This window comes from Podarcis gaigeae (genome assembly GCF_964106915.1).
Source record: "Podarcis gaigeae genome assembly, chromosome: 3".
Classification (NCBI taxonomy): domain Eukaryota; kingdom Metazoa; phylum Chordata; class Lepidosauria; order Squamata; family Lacertidae; genus Podarcis; species Podarcis gaigeae.
In genome coordinates, this window is record NC_139680.1 from 5466077 (window position 1) to 5492195 (window position 26119).

The following is a 26119-nucleotide window of genomic DNA, read 5'->3' on the forward strand; positions in this document are numbered from 1 at the left end:
CTCATTACAAGTCTTCAGACACCCCTGCTAGTGATGATAATTGCTTACAATAATCTTTCAGATATAGTCGTACCTTGTTTTTGTGACTGGGATCCGTTCCAGAGCCTCGGCAGCTAGCCGAAAAGGACATAGGGCAAAACCCCACATCTGCACTTCTACACATGCATGAAGCGCAATTTAGTGCTTCTTTTTTAGTGCAAACCCGGAAGTAACAATTCCGGTACTTCCGAGTTTGCCGCGGATGTTCGCTGGAATGGGCGCTGGACGAGGCAGAAATTTGCAGAGGTATTACTGTATTGTATAAATTTATTCCAGCCCTTTTGAAATGAGAGGATGTACTGCTTAGTTAGTATCCTTCCTTTCAAACTAAATGCTTTTGTCCCTAATTCAAGTTGATAATTTTATCTGCAAATGATTTCACAATGCTGCTCTCTACTCCCAGGGTAACAAACAAACTAAGATTACAGGTAATCCTAAGTGATGAGTTTGCTGCCTTCAAGAGCACTTGAATCTGTTCTGAAAGCATTAGTTAATGCAAGTAAGCACCATTCACTTGAATAAACATTAAACTGAAAGGCAAATCATCCAATGTACAGCTCTGAATAGTTGTGGAGAAGAAAAAGATCGGAGGGATGGTTTAATGATTCGCTAGAGACATAACATAACATTATATATGGGCTGCTCCTTGCAGTTGGTAGACACAGTTGTTGACCAAATTGCACTGTGCCTTTCATTATAACCACTACCCCAAAAAAATTGCTTGCTGAAACGAAATGGATTGGACGGAGTCGATTCCAGCATTGTTCCTCTTTATCCTTATGGTTTACTTTGTTTTGAAACTGGGCACTTTCGGGAAAAAGAGCTCCCAAAACTTTCCACCAGGTCCAAGGCCTTTACCTCTCATTGGGAATCTCCACATCATGGATCTCAAGAGGCCTCACAGAACCATGTTAAAGGTAAAGATTCCAGTTCTTCCCATGGCAAGGCTGAAGGGTACTGGGGCAGCCCAGTCAGAAGAGTGGGGTATTATTATTATTATTATTATTATTATTATTATTACTACTACTACTACTAACAACAACAACAACATTGCATTTTGTTCTCTTAGAGTCTATAAATCTCATCTCCCCTTTGTGTGCTACAGAACCTCCTCTTATCTTTCCCAATAAATAGTCATAGGACCAAGCTGCAATTTATAACTGGTAATTTGAACAAGGTGTCTGGGGGTGTCTGGCGTCAAATCACGTTTGACTCTGCCTCCATTATCAAGAATGTAGAAGTGTCAGTGCAAACCTTACCAGCAGCCAGGACCTGTGGAGGAGAGCCCTTGCTTGCCCAGTCGCAAAGCTCAGGACATAAGCCATGCAAGTAGAGGTGGCCCCCCTACAAAAGGGTGTGTGTCAAGTATTTGATCAATGTCTTGGCTAAGTCTATCCCCGTCTTGTTATACTCTTGCATGCACCACCTGTTTGTAACATGGAAAGCCATTTTGGGATCCTTGTACTTATTTTACCAATAAAACTTTCAAGCCCAAGGAGAGCACTGCAAATGAAACAAAGAGAAAGAAAAATAAGCTTTGCAGAAAGATATTGATTTTAGATATGGCCTCCTTCTAAATAAATAAAATCCAAGTTTGAGTTTTGAAATAGGTATTGCATTGAATCTCTCCCTCTCCATTATCTTCTTATGGAAAATGGTAACTAAAAAGAGGGGAAGGATGCCACAGACCAGACCCACCTGTGAACTTTTAGCATTTTCTAATATGCTGCCAAGGTGATGCAAAGGATTGGTATATGTCTGCAGGTTTCTTTTCTGGCTCTGCCTTACTGTTTACAGCACCCTGGCATGCAGCCATTCATTCACAGAGTGTTTTTGTTTGCCTTAAGTCTGCAAATTATACATAATTATTGCCTTCTTATTTGGTATGTTGCTTGAAAATGACTCCCAACACCACCTCCTCCACCTTCTGAGGCAACTCGAGGTGGCCTGGTGAAGCCCTGGTGCACTCAAGGCAGCGGGGGGAGCAAAAAGAGCAGCTGCGGCCCCAACTCCCAAGTGGCCATGAGCAGCTTGCCCCCTGGGGGCCTTCAAGCTACAGAGACACAAAGGGGGAGAGTCATGGTGGGTGGGTTTAGGCTCCTTGGATCTGCTGTACCCCTCCTCTGTTGCGTGGCGAGGCCCCGGGGCCCCCAGTTCCCCTTAGATAATAAACACATGGACACAAATATTTTTAGCTAATGGGATAAATAAGGCCAGAACTTTATTGGTTACAGATGGGAGTGGTTTGGCTTAGGCATTGTGTGAAACCAGACTATATCCTGATTCCTGCACGTCCACAGGAAGTCTCTTAAGGGTCAACCACCAGTAGGGAGAGCCCTATGATATACATCAAGTAAAAGCTCCCCCAGGGTCCCTGATGGGGTTGTGGCATGGCCCTAGCCCACGCTCAGGCTTCGGACAGGATCCACACTCCTGGATCCCTTTAACGGGATACCTTTAAAAAGGAGGGGCAGGCGGAGGCAACAACCGTCCCTCCCATAAACAAGGCTTACGCAATGCCTAACCTTACAAAGTTGTGACGATTGCTATAAAGTAAGCAAAAACCAAATGGCTGGTGCCAATTTGCCAAGTGGAAAAATGCCTACCTGGCCCCAACAATAAGGCAACCAACATTAGTCTATAGCAAGGCCAAAGTCAAGCAACGCATAAAAGAGGGCGGGTGGGCTGGGTGATCCGACGAGGAGGCAAAAAGGAGGCTGTCCCCTCAGCTGCGCTTTGATTTAAACTGCAGTGGCCATGCCCCCTGACTGACCAGATTGGTCCGCCGGGGTGTGTAATGCGGCTGGGAGTCCCGGTGACGCGGGCAGCATCCCTCTGCCCACTGCTGGGTCACAGGGTGGTCCTGGATGCCCTTCCGCAATTCCACCCCCCAGAGAAGGGGAGTGGTCTTCCCAGCCTGCTGCCTAAGGCTAATGGGCAGGCAAGCCCCACTAAACCTGCATTTTAAAAGTAAAATTAAATTTGAAACATAAAACAACAGGTCTTCTCTCCTTAACTGCCTCTAGCACAGCCCTCTTGCTTGAGCCTAACTTTTAAACTAGATTAGAGAGGTGCTATTAAAGGTAAATCACATTTATCCTTACAACTGCCTGTTTTTGTTCTGGTTTTCTGAGTGCTCCTAGAAAACTGGGTGAAAGGGCTGGTCTACTGTTGCTGCTGCAGCTAGTAGTAGCAAACGTCTTTGCGTGGACAGGCGGCGTTCCCCAAACCCTGGAGGATAGACAATGAGCTTTATCATTACAGTCAAACCTCTTCTTACATCCTTTTTTGCCTGGAAGTAACCAGTGGGTTTGCCACCATTCATGCATGTGGAGGAGCGGCAATCGCCGTTCGCGCCTGCACAGAAGCGGGCGATCGTTGCCTGTGCCTGTGCCCAATGGCACCTCGCCCAGCGACCCATTTCGACTTTTAGACGGGCCTCTGGAAGGGATTGTGGTCGTGAGTACAGGTTTCACTGTATGTCATTTGGATTCTTTTTTGCACAGTGATTTGCAAAGATACAAAAGTAAATTCATCTGCAAAATTACTGTTTTTAAATCACATGTTTTCAGCTCAGTCGAAGGCACAATGACTTGTAAGTGATTCCTACTGACTGTAAAGGTAAAGGTAAAGGGACCCCTGACAGTTAAATCCAGTCACGAATGACTCTGAGGTTGCGGCGCTCATCTCGCTTTACAGGCCACGGGAGCCAGCATTTGTCCGCTCTACAGACAGTTTTTCTGGGTCATATGGCCAGCATGACTAAGCCACTTCTGGCAAAACCTGAGCAGTGCACGTAAACGCTGTTTACCTTCCCTCTGGAGTGGTACCTATTTATCTACTTGCACTTTTCGGCGTGCTTTCGAACTGCTAGGTTGGCAGGAGCTGGGACCGAACAACAGGAGCTCACCCTGCCACAGGGATTCGAACTGCTGACCTTCCAATCGGCAAGCCCAAGAGGCTCAGTGGTTTAAACCACAGCAACTCCCGTAACCATTTCTACTGACTGTAGTAACATTTATTGAATAAAACTGCAAATAATCTTACGTGAAAACTTGATTCTGTAGAATGTATAAAATAGTCCTTACTCTGAGGCAAGTGTACAAGCTACTGCAGTTTTGTATCCATGAGAGTTGCTTTACATTAGTATATTATTTGAGTACCCTTGAATAGTGAAAAGGGCTTTATTTGGTGACCACACTGTGTTCGTTCTATTGAATTTCAGTTGTCAAAAGAGTATGGCTCTGTCTTCAGCATCCAAATGGGTTCCAAGAAAATGGTGGTGCTGACAGGATATGAGACGATAAAGGAGGCCCTGGTGAATCAGGCCGATGCATTTGCCGAGAGGCCCATCGTCCCAATTTTGGAAGAGATCACAAAGGGCTTTGGTGAGTACGTTCCTTATGTAGTATCTGCTACTGCTTGTAAATAGAGTAACCATGCCAAAAGAGTGTAATCCAAAAGTTATCGTGGGAGAAATGCAAAGTATACTTTCCCCTCTCTGTAGATTCGTGGCTTACTCTATAACAGAGGTTCCCAAACTTATTTGGCATATTGCCCCTTTTTCAGAAAAAAAAATATACTCAGTGCCCCCCTGGAAATCGACATTCTTTATGCGAACAAACAGTCCAATCTGCCCCAGGGGCAGGGCCGGCGCTGCAGCCCACCTGCCATTGGCCAAATAGGCAGGCAAGCTGCAATCCACTTCCCAGGCCTGGGTGAAGCTGAAAAGGGTTCCCCCATCCTGGGAAAACCCCACACCTCCAGCACAACCGCCCGATCCAGGGCAGGAGTTGTTGCCATCCCTTAATGGCTCCCAACCTGGCGATAAACATCATTACACAAAAGATGAAACACAATTTTTCAATTTTTTCTTCTCTTCTTCCTTTATGCTTCCACCGCCCCTTTATTTTTATTCAATGCCCCCCGATTGCACCCGAGGCTACTAGCATCCCCCAGGGAGTGCTATCTCCCACTTTGGGAAACACTGCTCTATAACTTGAGAATAGCTTTTGAATTTTTCTACCAACCTGTGTTCCTTTGATAGGAGCACAGGATCTGCAGGCATTAGGCTGATCCTGGGTCCCTCCACACCCCAGGCCCCCAATGTCATACGAGCGTCATCTGCGGATTTCTGTGGATCAAATGAAGTTTTGGGGTTTTTTAAAAAAAATAGGCCAGAGTTCAGTAAGGTGGTCTTGAATAAACAAAAATGAATAAAAGACTGCATATGTGTATAAAATACTGCATACGCGTATAAAGGATTTCTATGCACTGTCTCATGTACTCATTTGTTTAATTTGTATTCCACAGTAATAACATAATCATGAAAATCATTGTCTGAAAAACCTTTAAAAGGTTGTTATCATGGGAGCACTGACACGTGGCACAAAAAAAAAATGAAGTTAGTAGCTTTATTAAGGAATCAAAGCATGATCCATGCAGAGACTCGTGAGAAATGCTCACTTATATTGAGCTGTTGCTGAGACTGCCTGGTACCTCCCACTTCATTCTATTCCTTCTGAGTCAAGCCCCTCCTTCTGTCTCTGGCGAGTCCCAAGGGACCCTCTCCTTCTCTGCTTTGCCCTGTGTTCTACTTTGTGAAATAACTGCCTTGTTCTGGGAGTGGGAGGAAGAGGTGGCAGCCCGTCAACAGACACACTGTCAAGGGGGTGAGGGGCTTGTGGTGAAGCTGCTAAGTCTGACTCCTGTATTTGCTCTGTGCTGAGCCACCTGCTTGTTATCCCCTTTTCCTCACCCTCTAAGCTCCCAGCCTTCAGTAACCCCCAGCTCTTCCCCTCCTCTGAGGTGCGTCTGGTTGTCCACCACCAAGAGCCTGACTCCAAGTCTTCTTCCTCTGCACTTTCCATGGGAGACTCTTGGTCAGGGGGTTTCCACCACTCCTTCTCATCTAGCCAGTCCATGACAGTTGGAGGTCTTGTCTGTGCCTGTCTCAATTCTGTAGTTAAAGGATGAGATGTTAAACAGCAGGTACATATTACTATGGCCAGCATGACTTTGAACCTGCCCCGCTTTTTTCTCTCTTCAGGTGTAGCTTTTTCTCATGGTGAATACTGGAAAGTGATGCGACGGTTTGCACTAGCCACATTACGGGATTACGGCATGGGAAAGAGGTCCATAGAGGACAGAATTGTTGAAGAGTGCAGTGTCCTGGTTAAGAAAGTTGAATCTTACCAAGGTGGGTTGGTATTTGTCTCTGGTGCTCCAGGGTGTATCTTGTTGTTGGCATCTGTCTGCCTTGAGAGACAATGGAGTGTGCCTCCAGGGGTGAAGTCAAACCAGTGCATAAACACAGCAGTTTAAAGGTGCCTGGAGTGTTGTGTTCCATGGGCTTTATCCACACTTCCTCTTCTCCCGCTGCTTTCCCTTGGGAAAAGCCACTCTTTGGAACAATTTGGGTTTCCCCCAGATTGCCATTAGTTCTGATCTACTGCTAAAGAGTGGTTTTCCCCTTGGAAAGGAGTGGGGGAAGGGAAAAACTGCTTCAACCATGCCTAGAAAGCGTGTGTGAAGTGGAAGTGTGGATGAGCCCATACTTATCGCTAACTGCAGAACTACAGTTCCCAGGGTTTCCTGTGGAGACGTAATCAGTCTGTTTCTTCTGTAGTGTGTAGATTATACTCCTATAGCTGCTGTGACTTCCAAGCCCCTTTAAGCATTTCTTAGCCCAGCTATGGCCACATCCAGCAGCACTTAGGATCAGTTTCTTTGATAAATGAGGTCTACACATAGGTAAGCTGCCAGTAGGGATTTAAGGCAACAAAGAGCAGACTTAAAAACAATGCCCTTTCCATACTTGGAATTTCATCAGAATGTTTTTGTTTAACTGTCATATTTATGTATAGGAAACCCGTTTGAGACTGTCACAATTATGAATGCAGCTGTTGCCAATATTATAGTGGCCATACTACTAAACAAGCGATTTGATTATGAAGATCCCGCATACATAAGACTTCTGAAGTTGGTCAATGAAAATGCCCGGCTTCTTGGAAACTTCTCAGTCATGGTAATCTATTTTTTTCCAATTAAAACAAACAAACAGTTGATTGTAATAACAGTGTATGCAGTGTGGGCAGGGCAACCTGTTTATTGTATACTGTTCAGGATTCACTATAAAACACAGAATCTTGGTATCTTGAGAAACTTGGCGGTGATTTGAAATATTTAGAAAACTCAAACAGATGGCACAGTTATCCCATAACTATAACAAAGTCTTTCTGGCCTCATTGCCATTGGGACTCCAAGGACAAGGAAGAACCAGTGATAGCTTTTTCCATGAAAGCTCAGAAGGGGCCCCCGAGGGCAGATCTCCTTCCCTGAAGATGAACCTCCAGAGGAGAATCACAATAGCCTATTATCCTGGGGTTGCACATAAATTATGCTATCCTGAGGTACCCTACCCCCCATTCCAAACGCCATTTCAGAGCCTCCAGGAGACACTGCTGACTGCTATGGGGCAATTTGACTTACACCACCCTTTTAGCCAGAGTAACTTTAAGAAGTCTTTAAGGTGTAATTACTAAACATTAAATCAACCTGAATACATTATTGTTTTGTATTGTATTTGGGCAACCACACTTTGAGACACCCATCTGAGCGTACAGTACTGGGCTTTCCTAATGTTTTCTTTTTCTTTTTTCACATTTTTATCCTTTCAGCTGTATAACATGTTTCCTGCTCTTGGTTTTCTTTTGGGGGCTCGTAAGACTATCATTCAAAACAGAGATGAGCTGTTTGCCTTCATAAATGCCACCTTCATCAAACACCTCAGAGATCTGGATGAAAATGACCAAAGGAGCTTTATTGATTCTTTTCTTATTCGACAGCAAGAGGTAACAGAGCATTTTAAGTTTGCCCAGGAGAAATTTTCAATTCATGCTTTAAGTGTATGTTTGCAAGTGGTTGAAGCCTCCCTTCAGAAGCACACTTTCTGCCATTTCTAACTATTCCACCATCATTAATGTGTTACAGAAGCAGTCTCTGCGGGGCCAAAGGTTGCATGCTTGTCAGCATTTCTGAAAATCTACCTTAATCAAATGGCATCTGTTGTGCAATTGTTAGTCAGTTGTTTCTTGCTATCACCTTCCTTTTTGTAGACACAGCAGAGACTGAAGAGGAGATTGTATAGCCAAGGCTGCCAATTATGCAAGATTTTGTGCTAATAGTACAAAGGGGGAATAGCGGCTAGTTTGTCCTGCTAGAAATTCATTGTGTTCTGAGGATGGCCACATTTGGACAAGCAGGAATAGCCATTTGGGGGAGTAGGAATGGATTTGCTCTTTGCATTTCTCCTCCTTCCACTTAACCTCCACAGTTCTGACTCCTCCCTTTTCTCCCTTCCTCTGCTCACTCCCCTCTGGTTCCTGGCAGGACAGGCAGCTATTATCCGTGCTGCTGCTCCTGATGCTATTGAAATACAGGGAACTCACAACAGAGGCACATTTAACTTGCCTTATACACTTGGCATTTTTTTTTTTTACTAAATCAAAAAAGCAGTGGGCATCCAACAAAAAAGTCTTGGAAATCCTACTCACCATTGAACCCAATGTGCTCTGACTATAAGCAATTTTGGCTTTACGGGCTTTACCTGGAACGTAACTCTTGTGTAAGTTGAGAGTCACCTGTATACACTTACTGATTCACACCTGTGTGCATATGAAGGGTTAACCTCTGCTCAAGTTACCAGAGTGTGTGTGGCTCTCAGCAGACTCTGTTCCCCAGTCTGTTGCTCTTCGTGCTTCCTGGAACACGCAATGAAGGAGCCAGGCAGCTTCTGGCTCCCTGCAAGTGAACTGAATCTCTTCAAAGGGGAGATTTTATAGCCTGCACTTTTGCTAATCCAAAGATTGCATGATCCTTTTTGTAAGTAAAATAAGTCATTTTCTTTTTAATCCGCTTAGAACCTTCTTTCATCTTTGTTTTACTGCCAGCGGACGGTGACTTGTTTGATGTAACTGCAGGAAACTCTGAGTAAATACTCACTTATTTGCAAAGCTAAGTTCTGTGATTTATTCCAGCCTAAGTATTTTCATGGTTTGTGCTTGTTTAAAGCTGAATGAGGGCAGATACAAATCTAACCGGGTGCCTGGAACAGTAACCACTGTGCTCAACTCTGCTCCTGGAGATTAGGAATCTCTCTTTGTATAAGGTTTCATGAGCCATTGTGTCAGATGCAATAACACATTCACACACACATACTTTACACAGAAACTCTGCTCTGAGATTCCTTTTTGAGGACAAATGGTGGGTTAAATTTCTCTTTTCCACTGCAAAAGCCAGGCATACATTCACTTCTACAACCAGTAACAAGAAGGACACAAAGCTTGTCCCTACTATACTGTGACCTCCATCACAAGTTGGCTGGGGCTGGTGGGAGCTGTGATCTGCAACGTCTAGAGGGCCCCATGTTGCTCACCTCAGTTTAAAGAAGGTTGACCAAATATAGTTCCAGACTGACATGTTGAAATATTCTCAGAGTCGCAAAGTGATTTCATGCTCTTTATTCAGCTCATAGTGGTGAGGAGGAATGAATGAATGTCCCCTCAAAGTATCTGCTTTATATACATTATTTACACAATGGGCTGCATATGATTGGCTAATTCCGGAATTCTACTGTAAGCCAATCAGGTTGTGGATTCACTTCTATCTGGAGCATGATTGGGTGGTTCCTGCCAACCAATCATACTGCTGCATTGTTCTAGGACCAATCAGATTCCTGCATTCTGAATCCTATTGTTCTAGGACCAATCAGACTGCTGCATTTTGGATCCTATTGTTCTAGGACCAATCAGACTGCTGCAGTTTGGATCCTATTCAACTCAGTACATAACACATGTGCTTTTTCTGTGTCATGCTTTCCTTTTGGACTATGTGTAAATTCACCAAAGATGTTAGCTGAAAATAGCACTTTATGCAAAATGGCCACTAACCAAGTGTTCACCAGAAATGCTGCCTTTCATGTATGCATTCATATTAAGTCTGCATGATGCCTGAGTATGTTCTAACTCATGGGGTCTTGCACCCAGTAAGGGTTAACCAGTGATTTTCCCCCTGGGGATTCTATAGGGTATGCAGTTCCAGAATCTTCTTTTTTTCTAGAAGAAAAGCACTGGTAAATTCTAATGGAGGAATCTATTGCTGAACCAGTCAGACAAGTTTATTTGTAAAATGAGGACCACACACTTGCCACCTACATAATGTCATTATTTCCTTAGTCTAAACCAAGGCTGTTGGCTGAGCAGTTAAGTGCCACGATTAGCATCAGAGAAGAAGGAACTGGATTGCCAAGCTACAACCACCTCTTCACTTAGTTAGTAAACAGAGAACAATAGGGAAAGAGCTGAGTCAGACCCATTCTTGGTGTTTGCTTGACTCCAAAGCTGTGACTAATGGATGAGCAAGACACTTTGGGGTGTTGAGTCCCTCTGTCTTATGCTTGGGTTGTATATATGTGTAAATAAATCCTATATTATCATGATGGCATGGTCTGGAAAAGCTGGAATCTCTCACTGCTCAGCGATTGGGGTTATGTGCAGTGATACTTTGGATCATCGGGTCCAGTCAGGTATTCATTTTTATCTCTGCACATGAAATTTTCTCACTCCATTTGTTTTAACTCTTTGCAACCCAGGAGGAGAAGAAGGACAAGAACAAAACGAATGGATATTTCCACAACGAAAACTTAAAAGCTGTTGTGGCCAATTTATTTGCTGCTGGCATGGAGACCACTTCTACCACACTGCGCTGGGGACTGTTACTAATGATGAAATATCCTGAAATTCAGAGTGAGTGCTTTTCATTGGGTTGGCTCCCATTATTCTGAGATATCTTAAATCCAATTTTATGTAACTATTAGAGCAAGAGCTGAAAGAAAACTTGGGGCAGATTTGGATGTTACCTGAAACAACAGCAGGAGGGGATGAGAACATTGCCCTTCCTGTTATTGTGAAGATTGGCGTGAATTAATTAATCAGCCAGGGGGCAGGATTGTGTGAGGCGATTATGAATATGAAAACACTGAAAACACATTTTGTAGAGCCCTGCTTGGTCAGGAATCTCCATGGAAGTGGCCACCTTATGAGAGCTACAGCCATTTTCCCACGTGATATTTAAATAGCCATCCTGGATGCATTTGTCTCCATCAGTATACAGTGGTACCTCGGGTTACATATGCTTCAGGTTACATCCACTAACCCAGAAATAGTGCTTCAGGTTAAGAACTTTGCTTCAGGATGAGAACAGAAATCGTGCTCCAGCGGCGCGGCGGCAGCAGGAGGCCCCATTAGCTAAAGTGGTGCTTCAGGTTAAGAACAGTTTCAGGTTAAGAACGGACCTCCGGAACGAATTAAGTACTTAACCCGAGGTACCACTGTATCAGGCATTGTCTTAAATCAGTGGTTCCCAATTAGCCAATTACTGAGGACCCCCTATTTTTCAAAAGCCAAGCCAAAGAACCCCTACTTTTGAAAATTTTGATAACTCTATGGCAGTTACCTGTGCAAGTCATTTTAAAAAATGTGGGGGACCCTCTAATAAGAAATGGATTTTAGGTATACTAAATAGACCATAAAATTTGTGATATTTCCACACAAAATAACAAAGATTTAGTTGGGGGAGAGAGAAATTTAATTTTATTAACATATAGTACAAGTGAACAAATTATGACATGCCAACAGCTACTAAACCTAAATAATAATAATAATAATAATTTACTCATTCATTTATTTACATGCCACCCATCTGACTGAGTTGCCCCAGCCACTCTGGGCAGCTCCCAAAAAATGTTTAAAAAACACTAAACCTAAATGTGATGGGAGAAATCATGCCTCTTTTTGTCTAACAATCCCTTCCACATCTGGTTCAATATTTCCTACTTTTATTCTCAAATCTGGTCCAACATCAAGCCGATTTATATGCTTGTTCTTCATATAACAAAATGTTGAAAATGTTTGTTCACAAAGATATGTGGAAAGTAATCCCAGAAGATAGTCGCTAATTATGCAGGTGCTCAGTGATGTAATGTTTTACTTCTGGTATCAATTCTTCTTCAGAGGCCTCCAGAAATGTCTCCTCTGTTGGGATGTTAGTGAGGCTACAACCTTCTACTCGGCTTGCCCAAATTTTTAAATAACTACCTCAATCTTATCTTCAATGTAAAAAAATTTCACATCACTACCTTGAAGGCTTATGTTGAGACTGTATGTGAACCATGCAAAGTTGTTTAACTGATCACTTGGAAATTTTGAATCTGTCAAAATTTTAAATCAGAGGGTGAACTGTTGTGCTAATCATTGTGGCAATTTGCTTATTCCCCCTATTGGACTTCCAAGATGACACATGAATCCCAAACACATATGGCAAGATTCACTGAAAACCCTACCTACAAGTAGTGGAAGAGTCCTATAAACTTGAGAGTCGCTGAAAGCAATTAGAAGTTCTTTTCAGTTAAAAAGTGAAGCAAAGGGAAGGGATGTCTTCCTTTTTTTTTTAATGATAAGCACATAAGGTAAAAGGTAAAGGACCCCTGGACGGTTAAGTCCAGTAAAGATGATTATGGGGTTGCGGCGCTCATCTCACTTTCAGGCCGAGGGAGCCAGCGTTTGTCCACAGACAGCTTTCTGGGTTATGTGGCCAGCATGACTAAACCTCTTCTGACACAACAGAACACCGTGATGGAAACCAGAGCACACGGAAATGTTGTTTACCTTCCCACTGCAGCAGTACCTATTTATCTACTTTCACTGGTGTGCTTTCGAACTGCTAGGTTGGCAGAAACTGGGACAAAGCAATGGGAGTTAACCCTGTCACCGGGATTCAAACTGCCGACCTTCCGATCAGCAAGCCCAAGAGGGCTCAGTGTTGTGCACCATAGCGCCACCCACATCCCATGTAAACCCACCCCTTGGAGCAAGCTGTTCTCTCTCCCTCTCCCTATTCCCCACTCCAATCGCAAGAGCCCTAAGAAATTGTGTTAGAGGTTTTTGCTCAATCCCAGGTCACTTCCCACCCAGGAACTCTTTCACAAGTTTTTCCCCTGCTGCTCCTGAGCAGAGGCTGGATGATGCCTGAAAGGCTTTCACTGTGCAATTAACAAAATATGTGAGTCCCCCAGCAGGTGATGGTGCTGCAGACCCACAGCAGTCCCTGAACCCCTCACTGAGAACCACTGCCTTAAATGTTTGTCCTGCTTAAAAATACCTGTGTATAATTCTAGAGATTAAATTTGTGAGCCCACGGAATTGGAGAACCAGTTTATGCCAGTTCTATGCTGGAGAGATTAATATTTTGAGAGACAAAAGCCAAAGTCAAAGAGATAATCTTAGCAGAAAAATGAATGCTTTTCCATTTTTTGTTTCCCCCAGTAAAGGTCCAAGAAGAAATTGCAAAGGTTGTTGGATCTTCTCAGCCAAGGATTGAACACCGAACAAAAATGCCTTATACGGATGCCGTGGTCCATGAGATCCAGAGATTTGCTGATGTTGTCCCAACCAACCTGCCACATGCCACGACTACAGATGTTACCCTCAATGGCTACTTCATTCCAAAGGTGATCCTTATTATTGAACTGCTGCCCACTAGTTACAATATATTTTAAGGCTTTCCCGGGAGTAAGCCCCTTGGACTTCAGTGTGGCTGACATCTGAGCAGACTTGTATAGCATTGCACTGTAAGCATGCAATCTACCCGTTGGAAACTGTCAGGCATCAGCTTCAACCCATTAAACAGATATCAGTGGGAAGGAGAACAAGGTTGGAAAACAAACCATTTCTAGTGGGAGATCATGGTCAAACAAAAGACATTTCTCAGATTAACTCAAATCTCATTTCTCCTACACTAAATATTTATTGTACCAGGGGCATATGCTTTATTTTAAAATGACTCTTGCTTTGCCTTTGCAGGGGACTCACATCATACCATTGCTGTCCTCTGTGCTGCATGATGAATCTCAATGGGAGAAACCACATAAATTCTATCCTGAGCATTTTCTTAATTCTGATGGAGAATTCATAAAGAGAGATGCTTTCATGCCTTTCTCTGCAGGTAACTTTTTTTCTTCTTTATTTTTGTGTATAGTTTGTGCTTAATCAATGGGATCTTTACATGCCTGGAATGCAGAATACTGTGCAAAGGTAGGGATCACATCAGTTGCTGTGGCCATTTCTGCCACCATGAATGTTGCCCACCCGCGAATGTTGCCCTCTGGCTGAAAAAGGTTTCCCACCCCTGGTTTTCAGGACTGCAGGGAGGGATGGTATTGGGAGTACGTAATTCTTTTAAGATGGGCACCGTTAGCTGTTACTTTATCACTGCATTTTAGTATGCTTTAAAGTATTTGGGATATTTTCTTCTTATGATCAACTATTTGGAGCAATGACACATTGCTCCAAATAGTCAAAACAAAAAAATTCCTTCCAGTAGCACCTTAAAGACCAACTAAGTTAGTTCTTGGTATGAGCTTTCGTGTGCATGCACACTTCTTCAGATACACTCCTGTGTATCTGAAGAAGTGTGCATGCACACGAAAGCTCATACCAAGAACTAACTTAGTTGGTCTTTAAGGTGCTACTGGAAGGAATTTTTTTGTTTTGACTATGGCAGACCAACACGGCTACCTATCTGTAATTGCTCCAAATAGTTGATCATAATACTAAGCAACCGATAAACCTGGTTTCTCTGCCCCCTGTGATTTGTTACAGGTCGGAGAGCATGTGTAGGTGAGTCTCTTGCCAAAATGGAGCTCTTCCTCTTCTTCACAAGTCTCCTGCAGAGATTCACCTTCCAGCCACCCCCTGGAACATCTCAAGAAGACCTGGACCTTACTCCTGTTGTTGGGCTTACAACATCCCCCATGCCCCACCAGCTCTGTGCTCTGCCACGTTTCTAAGACTCACAAGCTCCTGGATTGCTTAGCCTACCTGTGTGTGCAATGCGAGCCTTTTTTAAACACCCCTGTTCAACAAGGGTATTTGGGTTGAGTAGCCTATGGGTGGAATTGGTCCGTGCTTTGTCACAAACCTTAAGTGTTCCCCTTTACCTGCCATGCTAATGAATCACATAAAGCTAGTGTTGAAGCACTAGACCTGAATTATTATGACATTGGGGCCGGGGCACCAACTCTATGGGGCTGAGGTGTCTTAGCCTCTCCCCCCCCCCCCATATCTGTTCGAAGGGGCCATGCCCCCTCAATATTGAGAGGGCAAGGGAGGCCATCCACAGAGCTGAGTGCAGTGCAGAACAGTGCAGCTCCACTGATTGGCTCCTCCTGAGTGCAGGAGGGGAGGAACCACCGGCCATTGAATCCAAGCCATTGTGGACTCCATGCTTGGTCTCCCCTGACGATGGTATGTTATGCACTCATGACGTCACATCTTGGGTGCAAGTTGGTGCCTCTGCTTTGGGCATAGAGATCAACCAATGAAACTGGTTTCTTGTAGTCACATGTTAACAAATGCCTTCAAATATCTTGAAGCATCATATTCCCAGTTAAATGTCCAAATATTGAGGCATCTGATCAAGACCTGTATTTAAAATGAGCTTAAAATATATATTTGCAAATGCTTGTATGTTTCATGCCAGGTGGCAGCTGTTTATCTTCCTGCTCAAGCCCCCCCCCCCCCCCGATTTATAGCAGTAGCAGGAGACACGTTTCTCAAAGTTGTAAAAGGGAATTACAGGCTACAGGAGCAAAGGTCATACTGACCATACAAATTACAGAATACAATCAAGCTGCAAAAACACTAATTAAGAGTTAAAATAATACCAGGTGCCTCCCATTAGACTTGAGCCATATTTTCATAAGGTTAAAGGGCAAGATCTAATAGGAACAGCAGCTGGCTTGAAAGGGGGGTGTAAATTTAAGGGGTTGCTTTTGGAAACTGTTTTTACTAAGTTCCTTTCCTTCTAAAAAGCTATATATGTTAATGTATGAAATATATTGGCTTAATGTAATTATGCACAGGATTTAGAAAGTAAGAAATGTTAGATTCTTATGTTAGATTCTTATTTCATTGATGGTGTGTGAGAAGGTGAACCCAAGATCTCTGTTTAAGATAAAATTTAAAACCATGCGCCATCTGTTTTAGCCATCTGTTTTTGAGTGAATAGGGCAATGGGGCAAAAGGTGAAATGTTAATTAAGGTGCCTTGTCGAGGCAAATGTAAGATATATGGCTACTTGTCTGCCATTTATGGATAGAAGGAAATATAGCTCTTTGTCTCCCATAAAAGGTAATAGGAAATGGGTGTATCTTTTATTATTGGTTCTAGCAAACAGCCAATAGGAATTTCAACCAGGCTGATTGGACAGAGGCAGCCAAAGGAGGAGCAAGGGGGCTCGGCTGAGGAAATATAAGTGCTGGCCATCAGGGCTGGAGGGGGCAGAGCTTTTGGTAACCATATACCACTGTGCCTATCATTTATTTGTCTGACAAATAAATTATTATTTTAATTTCTCTATTGCTGCATTGAATATTTCATTCCAGCTAAGTGTTAACCACAAGCAGGGTGCTACAATATGAGCTAGTAATAATGGTTTCGCTTGGGAAATACAACTGTACAAGCTGCAGAGACCCCAAAATAGTTTTTTTATACAAGCAAATTATCTGTGAAGCACCCTCATGCAGAGCGGGTGGGCTCTTCAAATCCATGGTTTGTACTCCCCTACCAATTTCTGTCAGTGGGGAATCCAGGTCTGCCCACACCTGAAGCAGTGTCCTCAAGTGTAGTATGTTGTTCTTTGCCTTGAAGAGCAGACACAAACATTCACTCTAATTTGAGAAAGTAGCAATCTTCACGTTACATTCAGCAAGATTACAATCTGTGTACACAAGTAGCTAAGTTGTACACTCATACAATCATTCACAGTTATTCACTTTAAGAAGGCTGGTTTCAAAAAGCTTAAGGAACTACTGGGTGAGATCCCATGGCCAGAAATACTTAATAAGAAGGGAGTCCACCTTTCTTAAATGTGAAATATTGAAGGCCCAAATGCAGGCAATTCCAGCAGGAAAGAAAAGTGGGAGGCATCTAAATAAACTAGTGTGGTTGCATGAGGAGTTCACAGATGAGCTGAGATTTAAGAAGGACATGTATAAGAAATGAAAAAAGGGGAAAACCACAAAGGAGGAATATACACGAGTAGCCAACATTTGCATGGAGAAGGTCAGGTGGGCCAAAACTCAGAATGAACTCAGACTTCAAGAGAGGTTTTTTCAGCTATGTTTGAAGTAAGAAGAACAAGCAAATAATAGGTTCTCTGCATGGAGAAAATGGGGAAATGCTAGGGTAACAGAGAGAAGTGGAAACTGCTCAACAACTACGGTACTATGCCTGTGTCTTCACCCAAAATGAAAGCAGTGCCAGACCTGGTGATAACAGAATGAACAGTGCAAAGAGGAAGCTGCAGTCCAAGATAGGAAAAGAGGTGGTAAGGGAACACCTAGCTACTTTAAATCAGATCTCCGGGGCATGTTGAGCTGCACTCAAGGATACTAAGGGAGCTTACAGATGTCTCAGAGCCTCTGTCTATAATCTTTGAGAATTCCTGGAGAACAGGTTAGGTCCCTGCAGTCTGGAGAAGGGCCAATGTTGTTTCCATCTTTAAAAGTGGGTATTACCCAGGTAACTACCGACCAGTCAGTTTGATGTTGATACTAGGAAACAAAGAAGCAAACTCCTAGGGGCCAAGGTCCCTTTGGCCCTGCCAATAAAATATTTCAAGAGGCTGCCCCCCCCAGCTGATGGGCATTCCCATTCAAATGGTGTGGGTGTGTGCCGTGTCATGTCATGTGATTGATTATGCTGGGTAGCAAACTTTCAGTTCATCGTGTAATTAAAAATTTGCTCATTCCAGCTTCACAACAAGAGCTTTAATTTGAATAGTTCCCTCATTCAAGCTCAAAGCACATGCTTGCTTGTAACTCCAATGGCTTTCTGTAAACTGCCAATCATCTGAATGGATGTGTCACAATTGTTAGTGCGAATTAGCTGGGCGTCCGAAAGAATATCCATAGTAATACACTGTTAATCCATAGTAATCCATAGTAATCCTGCTATTCCCATCTGTTTATTAAGGCTGCATCATTTCTATGTTTCTCTTGTTTGATGCAAGAAATGACCCTCTCATTCTAAGAATGACATCCAGTCTTCACTTCCATTGGATAAAGTTACTCTCTGTGCATCTAAGCAGTATGAGAAGCAATGAGATTGTGGGAGGGACTTCCGGGTTAGCACCATTGGCAATGGCGGAATTCCTCTGACTCAGAGGAACCCGCTCTGCGAAAATCGGGTCTTGCCGCCGCGGCGAAGGCGGAGACCCCTTAAAAATCCCAGGCGGAGGAAGCCTGGGAACGTGGGATTCGGCTGACACCAGGAGCGCCTCCCCTACTCGCAGGGAAACCCCTTTTTCAGGGATCCGAAGCGATGTGGGATGAGCAGTGCGGTGTCTTGAATTGACCGCTATTTTTACGGAGTGAAGCCGCACAGCCGTTGCCGGAGAGCACTGACTTCTTCCTGTGGGCAATTGGACTCTAAACAAGTACCCGTGAGTAGAACGGAAAATTGGATTAAGAAACACTTTAATTTGGCATTGAAGCGGGACAGTCTAAAAAGGAAGTCCGCCTTCCGCTTTTTGTATATAGACTGAAGCAAAAATTGTGCAAGCCAAAGTCTAGAAAATTGTATATAAAGACCTACATTTCCTTCATTCTTAACCATCAAAACCCCTCTTGGAAGCAGGGGAAAAGAGGGGGAATTTTGATTGTTTAAGCCTGCGGAGAGAGAGTAAAGAAAGATAAATTTCCACCGTCTCAAACCTGGGAACGGGGTGTCAGAGACAGAAGCTTTTGGGGAAGCCCATCAACTGTGAATGGAACGTTTTTTGACAGATAGTTAAGGAAGAGAAACAAATTGATTCCAAAGTTACCTTTTGCATTTAAAAGAAACAAAATTTGAAAAATGAAAGTAACTTTCTTTTGCTGGACTTGCCTTTAAAAGATGGATACAAATGGAAATTGTTCCCTCTAGAGGGAGCTTGTTAAATTGTTGCTAGAGTCGATCTGGGGATTTCACAGCTGTGGAGATTAGGATTGTGAGACCAGACTGACCTTGAACAGGAATGGATATAGAAGAAGTTTTGGTGCTTGCTTTTTGCAAGACAAGCGCTTTGTTGGAGCAGATGCATGAGAAGATGAATTTGATGACTGTTGCAGTTCGAAATTTTGGACAAACAGTGAATACTTATATAGAAACCACTCAGTACCCAACCCAGGAACCTGTTTTGACAGGGCAAGTGCAAATGCAGAAGACAATGGAGGAGGTTGCTGCTGAACCTCAAGCAACACAAATGGATAGAACTGAGGCTCTGCAGGAGCATAAGCCGCTGTTCTTGAGCATTGAACCTGGAGTGGACCTGGGGGGGTCTGGAGTTGTGGGGGTCCTTAATTTTGGAGGGACTTTGAAACATGCATTTAAATATTTTCTGGACTACCCGGTTGACTGTGGGGAATGGGACTGTGGGGAATGGGCTGATCTGATGAGGGGAGATGGAGATATTTTTAGGTTGGAGTTCACCCGAGACCTACTCCTCAATGAGAAAGGAAAGAAATTAAGAAAGAGACCAACAAAAGACAAGGCAAAGTGCTGGTATAAACAAGAAGAACTGCAGAAGGGACATGGAAAAGACTTAAGAGCCTCGAACATAAGACTACCAGGTTGATGGACTAGATGGAATGGACAGTAAGGCCTGACATAACCCGAGACCAGGAAGAAGAGACGTTGGATGAAGATTGGAAGAAAGCTTTAAAAATTTATTTTGGGAATTAGGGTAAAATTTATTTAGGGAATTAGGAAAAATGGTGGAATGAAATCATTTGGTTTTAGTAGAAATGATATTAGGAGTTATGTATAAATAAGTATTAAGTTCCAGGATTTAAGGCATTTTATCGTAAGATAAGGTTAAAATAAATTAAGGTAAATTGAATGACAGAATATTGTGAAAGATGGAAAGGAATTGCTGAGTTAATTGATAGGTTAGACTGTTAAGATAAATTATCCAATAAAAATTGAGAAAGATGGAAAGAATTTGCTGAAACAAATAATTAAACTAGAATACAAAAAGGGAGGTGTGAGGAGGTCGATGAAACAAGTAAATGGAAGATAAAGAGATGGAATACTGGATGTATGTTTTATTTTTCCTTTTTATTATTATTGTTGTATTCTTCTTTCTATTTTTACTGTGTTTCTTTTTTCTGTCTATTTTTAATATATTGTAATGTATACGTTGTTAATTTTTTTGCTATTTGCTTTCTTTTTCTTTTTCTTAATCTCTAAACTCTTAATAAATATCACTTTAAAAAAAAGAGAGAGAGATTGTAAAAGAGAAAACCCAAAAGAATTTAAAAATAAGAAAATAAGAGATTGTTCTCAAAACTCTACAGTGTGGGGGGAAACCTCAGAATAATAAAAGAACAAAAAACAAAAATACAAAACGGAGTCTCATGGCTGAGTGAAACTATGGGAAAGGACAATCTTTCTCTGTTTTTAAAGTCATGTTTAAAAAAATCATTTTAAATGCCGAAATGTCTACTAATGTATTCCCCACTGGACTCTTAACAAATATATTCTTCCCTGGACCCACTAGAATTCCTGGGTACCAAGATCTGAGTTAGGGGCAAGTACTCTTTGATGGGAGAACTCCAGCAGACATTTAAAATTACAAAATATGCAGCAAAGTGCAGTGTGGAAATATAGACCGTTAGACATTTAAAATATATCCTTGTGAAATCCAAAACTTTCTTCTTCCCTCTGCATAAGAAAAGAACACAAGTTTGATAAGTTAAAAACTGTTTTACTTACAAAGGTCAGGTTCATGTGCTTTTCCATACATCAGTCAGAAAAGACACAGGCAGTAAAACCTGGCTAAGATATAAGCGGTGAACGTTTTTAAATTATTGGTATAGGAACTCAAGAATGGCTTGTGAGCAACCAGCTCCGACTTCTTTTACATACTGAGCTTCTCAGGCAGACTGAGGTACAACAACAGGCTTGGATATCTTCCAAGGTGAGGGGAAGTGACCTAACTAAACCTGGCAGGACAGCTTACTCTATGGCTTTAACCCATTCATGCATTAGTATGCTGGTTATATGAGGCTGGTTATCTCACACAGATAAGTCCTAAGACACAAAATAAGCCAGTACCTGCTCTAATACTGTAGTATCCACCTATCAACACCTGAGCCTCCTGCCATCAGGTGCTTAAAATGGATGTAATCTGTTCTGGGACCTTATGAGTCAAGAGCGACTGTAAATAAAATACATCATCATGAGCTAAACCACAATGTTGCATAAGCCAAGAGAAAGTATATAACACAAGTTTGTTTATGAAGCAAATAGTTCCAGAGATGACTTGACAGAAGAGGGCTATGCTGCATAGTGCAGAAAATAGCACACACACACACACACACACACACACACACACAAAATATTTGTGCAGCATTTCCCAGGGAACATCTCCCTATTTTGCTGCCACCAGTATATTAATTAACTAAACTAGTTACACACAAATGCTGAATAGCAGAATATTTGTAAAGAAGAAGTTCAGCAGATTCTGAAACTATTTCAAAAATATCTCACTAGTTCAATAATTACACAAGAGGATTTCTTAACGGTTGTTTGGGTCGCTTCCAACTCTCCAGTTCTGTGATTCTATAATGTTGTTTTAAACCTGAACATTGGACCTCCCGAGAATTCAAAAGAGGTTGAACCAACTGAACGATGCTTTCATTTCCAGAAGAAAATACCCCTGCTCAAGTAAGTATAAAGGGAAAGCTAAATCATGAAGCTTAGATTGCAATAAAGTCGGGGGGGGGGGAGTGGAAGGCAATTCATTGAATGAAATGATTCACTAGAGACAGTTCCTAGTATTTGCTGCTCATTTCAGACGACAGACGTTGTCCTTGATCAAACTATGTTGTGACTTTCACAGTAATCGCTTCAGAAATTTGCTCACTGAAAAGAAATGGATTGGACTGAACAGATTCCAGCATTGTTCCTGCTCATCCTTACAATTATATTCATTTGGAAATGGGGCAGTTTCTGGAATAGGAGCTCCAAAAATCTCCCACCAGGTCCGACACCTTTACCACTTCTTGGGAATCTCCACATGATGGATCTGAAGAGACCTTACAGAACAATGTTAAAGGTAACGTTTTCTTTTCTTTCTGCAGCAAGGCAAAGATTCTGTGGATGTCTTTAGGCCAGGTAGATGTCAGTGTTCCATCTCATAAATGCAGATATGCAAAAATGATAAAACTCTGTCAAGTATGGCTTATTCCTTTTTTTCTTCCTTTTTGTGTGTGACTGCTGTTATGGTTTAGGCTGATAGCTGCTCTGTGCAGTGGAGGGACTGGGTCACTGGAGGAGGGGAATAGGAATGTCACAACCAGCCTGGGATATGGGTGACGCTGTGGTCTAAACCACAGAGCCGATTAGAAGATCAGCAGTTCAAATCCCCGAAAAAGGGTGAGCTCCCGTTGCTCAGTCCCTGCTCCTGCCAACCTAGCAGTTCGAAAGCACATTAAAATGCAAGTAAATAAATAGGTACCGCTCCGCTAGGACGGTAAATGGCATTTCCATGAGCTGCTCTGGTTCACCAGAAACGGCTTAGTCATGCTGGCCATATGACCCGGAAAACTGTCTGCAGACAAACGCCAGCTCCCTTGGCCTGAAAGCAAGATGAGCACCACAACCCCAGAGTCGTCCATAACTAGACTTAACAATCAGGGGTCCCTTTGCCTTTACCTTAACCACCTTTATCTGCAAAAATTAGCTGCAGAATTATCGAACTTTTCAGTGTGAAGCCAGCACTTCTAAATACATCATTTTAGAATCCACTCAAATTTTCACAATTATCTTACGTGAAACAAAACAAAGCAATTATATTGCTGAATGTGGGCTTTTAAGTGCGCCCATGTCTGAAATTATGTTCTTATTGAGAATGTTCATCTCTTCGCAACACCCACAGTTCCCATGATTCTTTAGGCAGGTGTAAAAGATTTTATTAGATTAAATCTAGATTAAGTCTCCAGGGTAATTTTAGGTAAAGGCAATATTGGAAACACTGGCGCTCTTCGGGAGAAACTGAGGAGCCTGATTCTGAGCAGCCAGAACTGATAGCTCAGTTGATCAATCAGGGGACTCTTAATCACAGGGTCGTGGGTTCGATCCCACGTTGGGCAAAGATTATTACATTTCAGGGGGTTGGACTACATGATTCTTGTGGTCCCTTCCAGTTCTACAATTCTATGATTCTAACTTTCAATTTGTTAAGGAAGGAAAATTCACATCAGTTTTCAACATTATTTGCTGACAATTATCTCCAAATATGCCTGCTGTCTTTGTCCATGGAGTTTTCCTGGCAGGGATACTGGGGTGGCTTGCCGGTTCCTGCTCCAGGTGGATCACGTTTGGTCAAAACTCTCCACTATGACCTGTCAATCTTGGGTAGCCATGCACAGCAAAGCTCACTGCTTCTCTGAGTTATTCAAGCCCCTTTGCCACTGCAAGGCAGTGATCCATGAAGTTGAGGCTCCAATACTTTGGCCACCTCATGAGAAGAGAAGACTCCTTGGAAAAGACCTTAATGTTGGGAAAGATGGAGGGCACAAAGAGAAAAGGACGACAGAGGATGAGATGGCTGGACAGTGTTCTCGAAGCTACCAGCATGAGTTTGACCAAACTGCGGGAGGCAGTGGAAGACAGGAGTGCCCGGCGTGCACTGGTCCAGGGGGTCACGAAGAGTCGGACATGACTAAACGACTAAACAACAACATCTCCAAATAAAATAGAAGAGCTGCAGAATTTGCCGTCTTACTGCACTTTCTTCTTAATAATTTGAAGTTACTCCTCTTGCTAAAGGCACCCATGTGATAGACAATGCTTAGACTGAGGCAAGGGAGAAGGGCTACCCTTATGCTATCCACATAATCAGTTATCAGAAACCAATATATTCAATATATATTCATATATGCTTACACATAATCAAGGATTACAGTGCTTTATAATCCATTTTGAATCAAAAGGGAAGCTGTGCTTTAGCAAACTGCAAAACTGCTTGAAACAGAAAAGTAGGAGCCGACCTTTCCCCTAAACATCTGTGCACCCCGGACAAGGGGGAAAGACATGAATCAGAGATTCTGGTACAAAATCCCCTCAGATACAGGCTAAATTAATCCACAGAACAGGAAGAGCAAAACCACAAAATGTCCAAGCTCCTTGTCCTGTCATAATTGGGGGAAAGGTTAGACAGAGCGTCACTGCGAGCATCGGAAAGCAGAACTAAGAATCCGGTGCTGACCAAGGTTTGACCGGGGGTCAAGTAGCGTGACAACCGCTTGCTGATTGGCTGATTCTCGCTGACAATATTGTGAATCTTTCGTGATTGTCTCATGATCAATGATTTGCTGTGTTCTGCTCAGGTATAAAGACCTCTGGATTTCTGTCAATCAGGGTTCCCAGTTCTTTGGAAAATATTCCAACTGGGTACCTTATTGCCTGGCAATAAACCTCACCTTATTCTCCATTGCTGTCTGGCTGATCCTTATTTTAAACACTTCGCGGATACATATTTGCTTCAAGACATTTTTAGTTGATGAATTATACCATGCAATCATGTAAATGAAATCAGTTTTTATTTCAGATCTGTGACAGTATGTCTGTATGTTTGGGGGGATTTATTTGATGTTTCTCTCTTTTGGTCATTGAACTCCAGTTGTCAAAAGAACATGGCCCCATCTTCCGCATCCAAATGGGATTCCAGAAAATGGTGGTGCTGACAGGGTATGAGACAGTCAAGGAGGCTCTGGTGAATCAGGCGGACGCATTTGCAGAGAGACCCCTCATCCCAATTTTTGAGGAGTTTACAAGGGGCTTTGGTGAGGCCTTTCCTTCTGTATAATAGCTTATGCTGTTTGTGAAATTTAGTTATCATAGCAATATAGAATCTGTGCCAAAAGGTTCATATAACTGATTGTTAGTTTCAGTTATAGCTTGGAGGACAGCCTGCCAATCAACCAGTGTAGCTGCAGCCATTGCATGGATAATGGCAGATGTCTTTGTCACTGCCAGCAAAAGAGTAGTGTTGAGGGAATAGGAGAATCTGGTCATAAGATAATGTACCATTACATCTGAAGGGCCAAAAACTGGAGAACCCACTCTCCAATCGTCTTCTGAGGGTACAACCCATAGGGATATTGCTGAAGTGTCCTATCAGAGACCGGAAGAGGGACCAGCTGAAAGGCATCCTCAGTTCCACAGAAGAAGGGTGAGATAAGCCCAAACATATTATTGTGGCCATGATAACTTGAAACTTGATCTCTGTTCTTCAGGTGTTCTTTTTTCACATGGTGAAACCTGGAAAGTGATGCGGCGGTTTGCACTAAGCACATTACGGGACTATGGCATGGGGAAAAGGTCCATAGAGGACAGAATTGTGGAAGAATGCAGTGTCCTGATTAAGACATTTGAATCTTACCAAGGTGGGTTAGTGTTTCCCTCTACTCTTCCAGGGCAAAACAACACTACATTAGATGCCCACAATATTGTGTTATATACATATTACTAACTCAGAAATATAGTAACCAGGATTCCCTGTGAAGAAGTTACCAATCTCCAGTGTTCAGGTCAGTGTGACATAATGCTGGCCTCTGTCCCTCTTTCCTGTCCTCCTCCTATGATCCCCTCTCACATCTCTGCCTCCCAAGGGCTTGCACAGCTGTTTGTTGCAGCAGCCCTGGCTTCAAGCTCCCAAGCGGAGGGGAGAGGAGAGGTGGCTGAGGGAACCCTTCATGAAGGAGGGTGTTTGAAAAGGGGTGAGAGGCCACTGGCTCTGCAGGCAAGGGGTGACATGCCCGTAACTGGCTCCTGAGGCTCGGAGTGCATTTGCCCCACAGGAAACCACAGAAAGAATGTAACTGGTCAAGGGAGTCATGGTGTCAAAAAGGATGAAGACCTCTGCTTAGGTATATACTGCCCATGACTCTTTTTAGGGTTTCTTAACTCAGATA

At 42.9% G+C, this 26119-nt stretch overlaps 2 protein-coding genes across 3 annotated transcripts in view; both read left to right on the forward strand.

Annotated features, from left to right (window-relative positions):
• The first annotated feature begins 74 nt into the window (after positions 1 to 74).
• On the forward strand, positions 75 to 16514 carry LOC310840476 (cytochrome P450 2K4-like). 2 transcript variants are annotated; one of them, XM_083730507.1, is made up of 9 exons: positions 75 to 956; positions 4265 to 4427; positions 6089 to 6238; positions 6906 to 7066; positions 7719 to 7892; positions 10697 to 10844; positions 13422 to 13606; positions 13959 to 14100; positions 14757 to 16514. In XM_083730507.1, the coding sequence occupies exons 1-9, from the start codon at positions 774 to 776 to the stop codon at positions 14942 to 14944; spliced, it is 1494 nt and encodes a 497-aa protein (XP_083586633.1). In that variant the 5' UTR covers positions 75 to 773; the 3' UTR covers positions 14945 to 16514. The 2 variants fall into 2 exon arrangements, with proteins under 2 accessions (XP_083586633.1, XP_083586634.1); XM_083730508.1 differs by having other exon boundaries at positions 10703 to 10844.
• A 5425-nt stretch (positions 16515 to 21939) lies between these two features.
• Positions 21940 to 26119, forward strand: part of LOC310841171 (uncharacterized protein) — a 30237-nt gene continuing 26057 nt past the window's right edge. Inside the window, exons 1-3 of the mRNA XM_083731758.1 lie at positions 21940 to 22257; positions 24826 to 24988; positions 25442 to 25591. Of these exons, the coding sequence (XP_083587884.1) occupies positions 22075 to 22257; positions 24826 to 24988; positions 25442 to 25591 (496 nt within the window). The 5' untranslated portion in view covers positions 21940 to 22074. The remainder of the gene's footprint in view (positions 22258 to 24825; positions 24989 to 25441; positions 25592 to 26119) is intronic.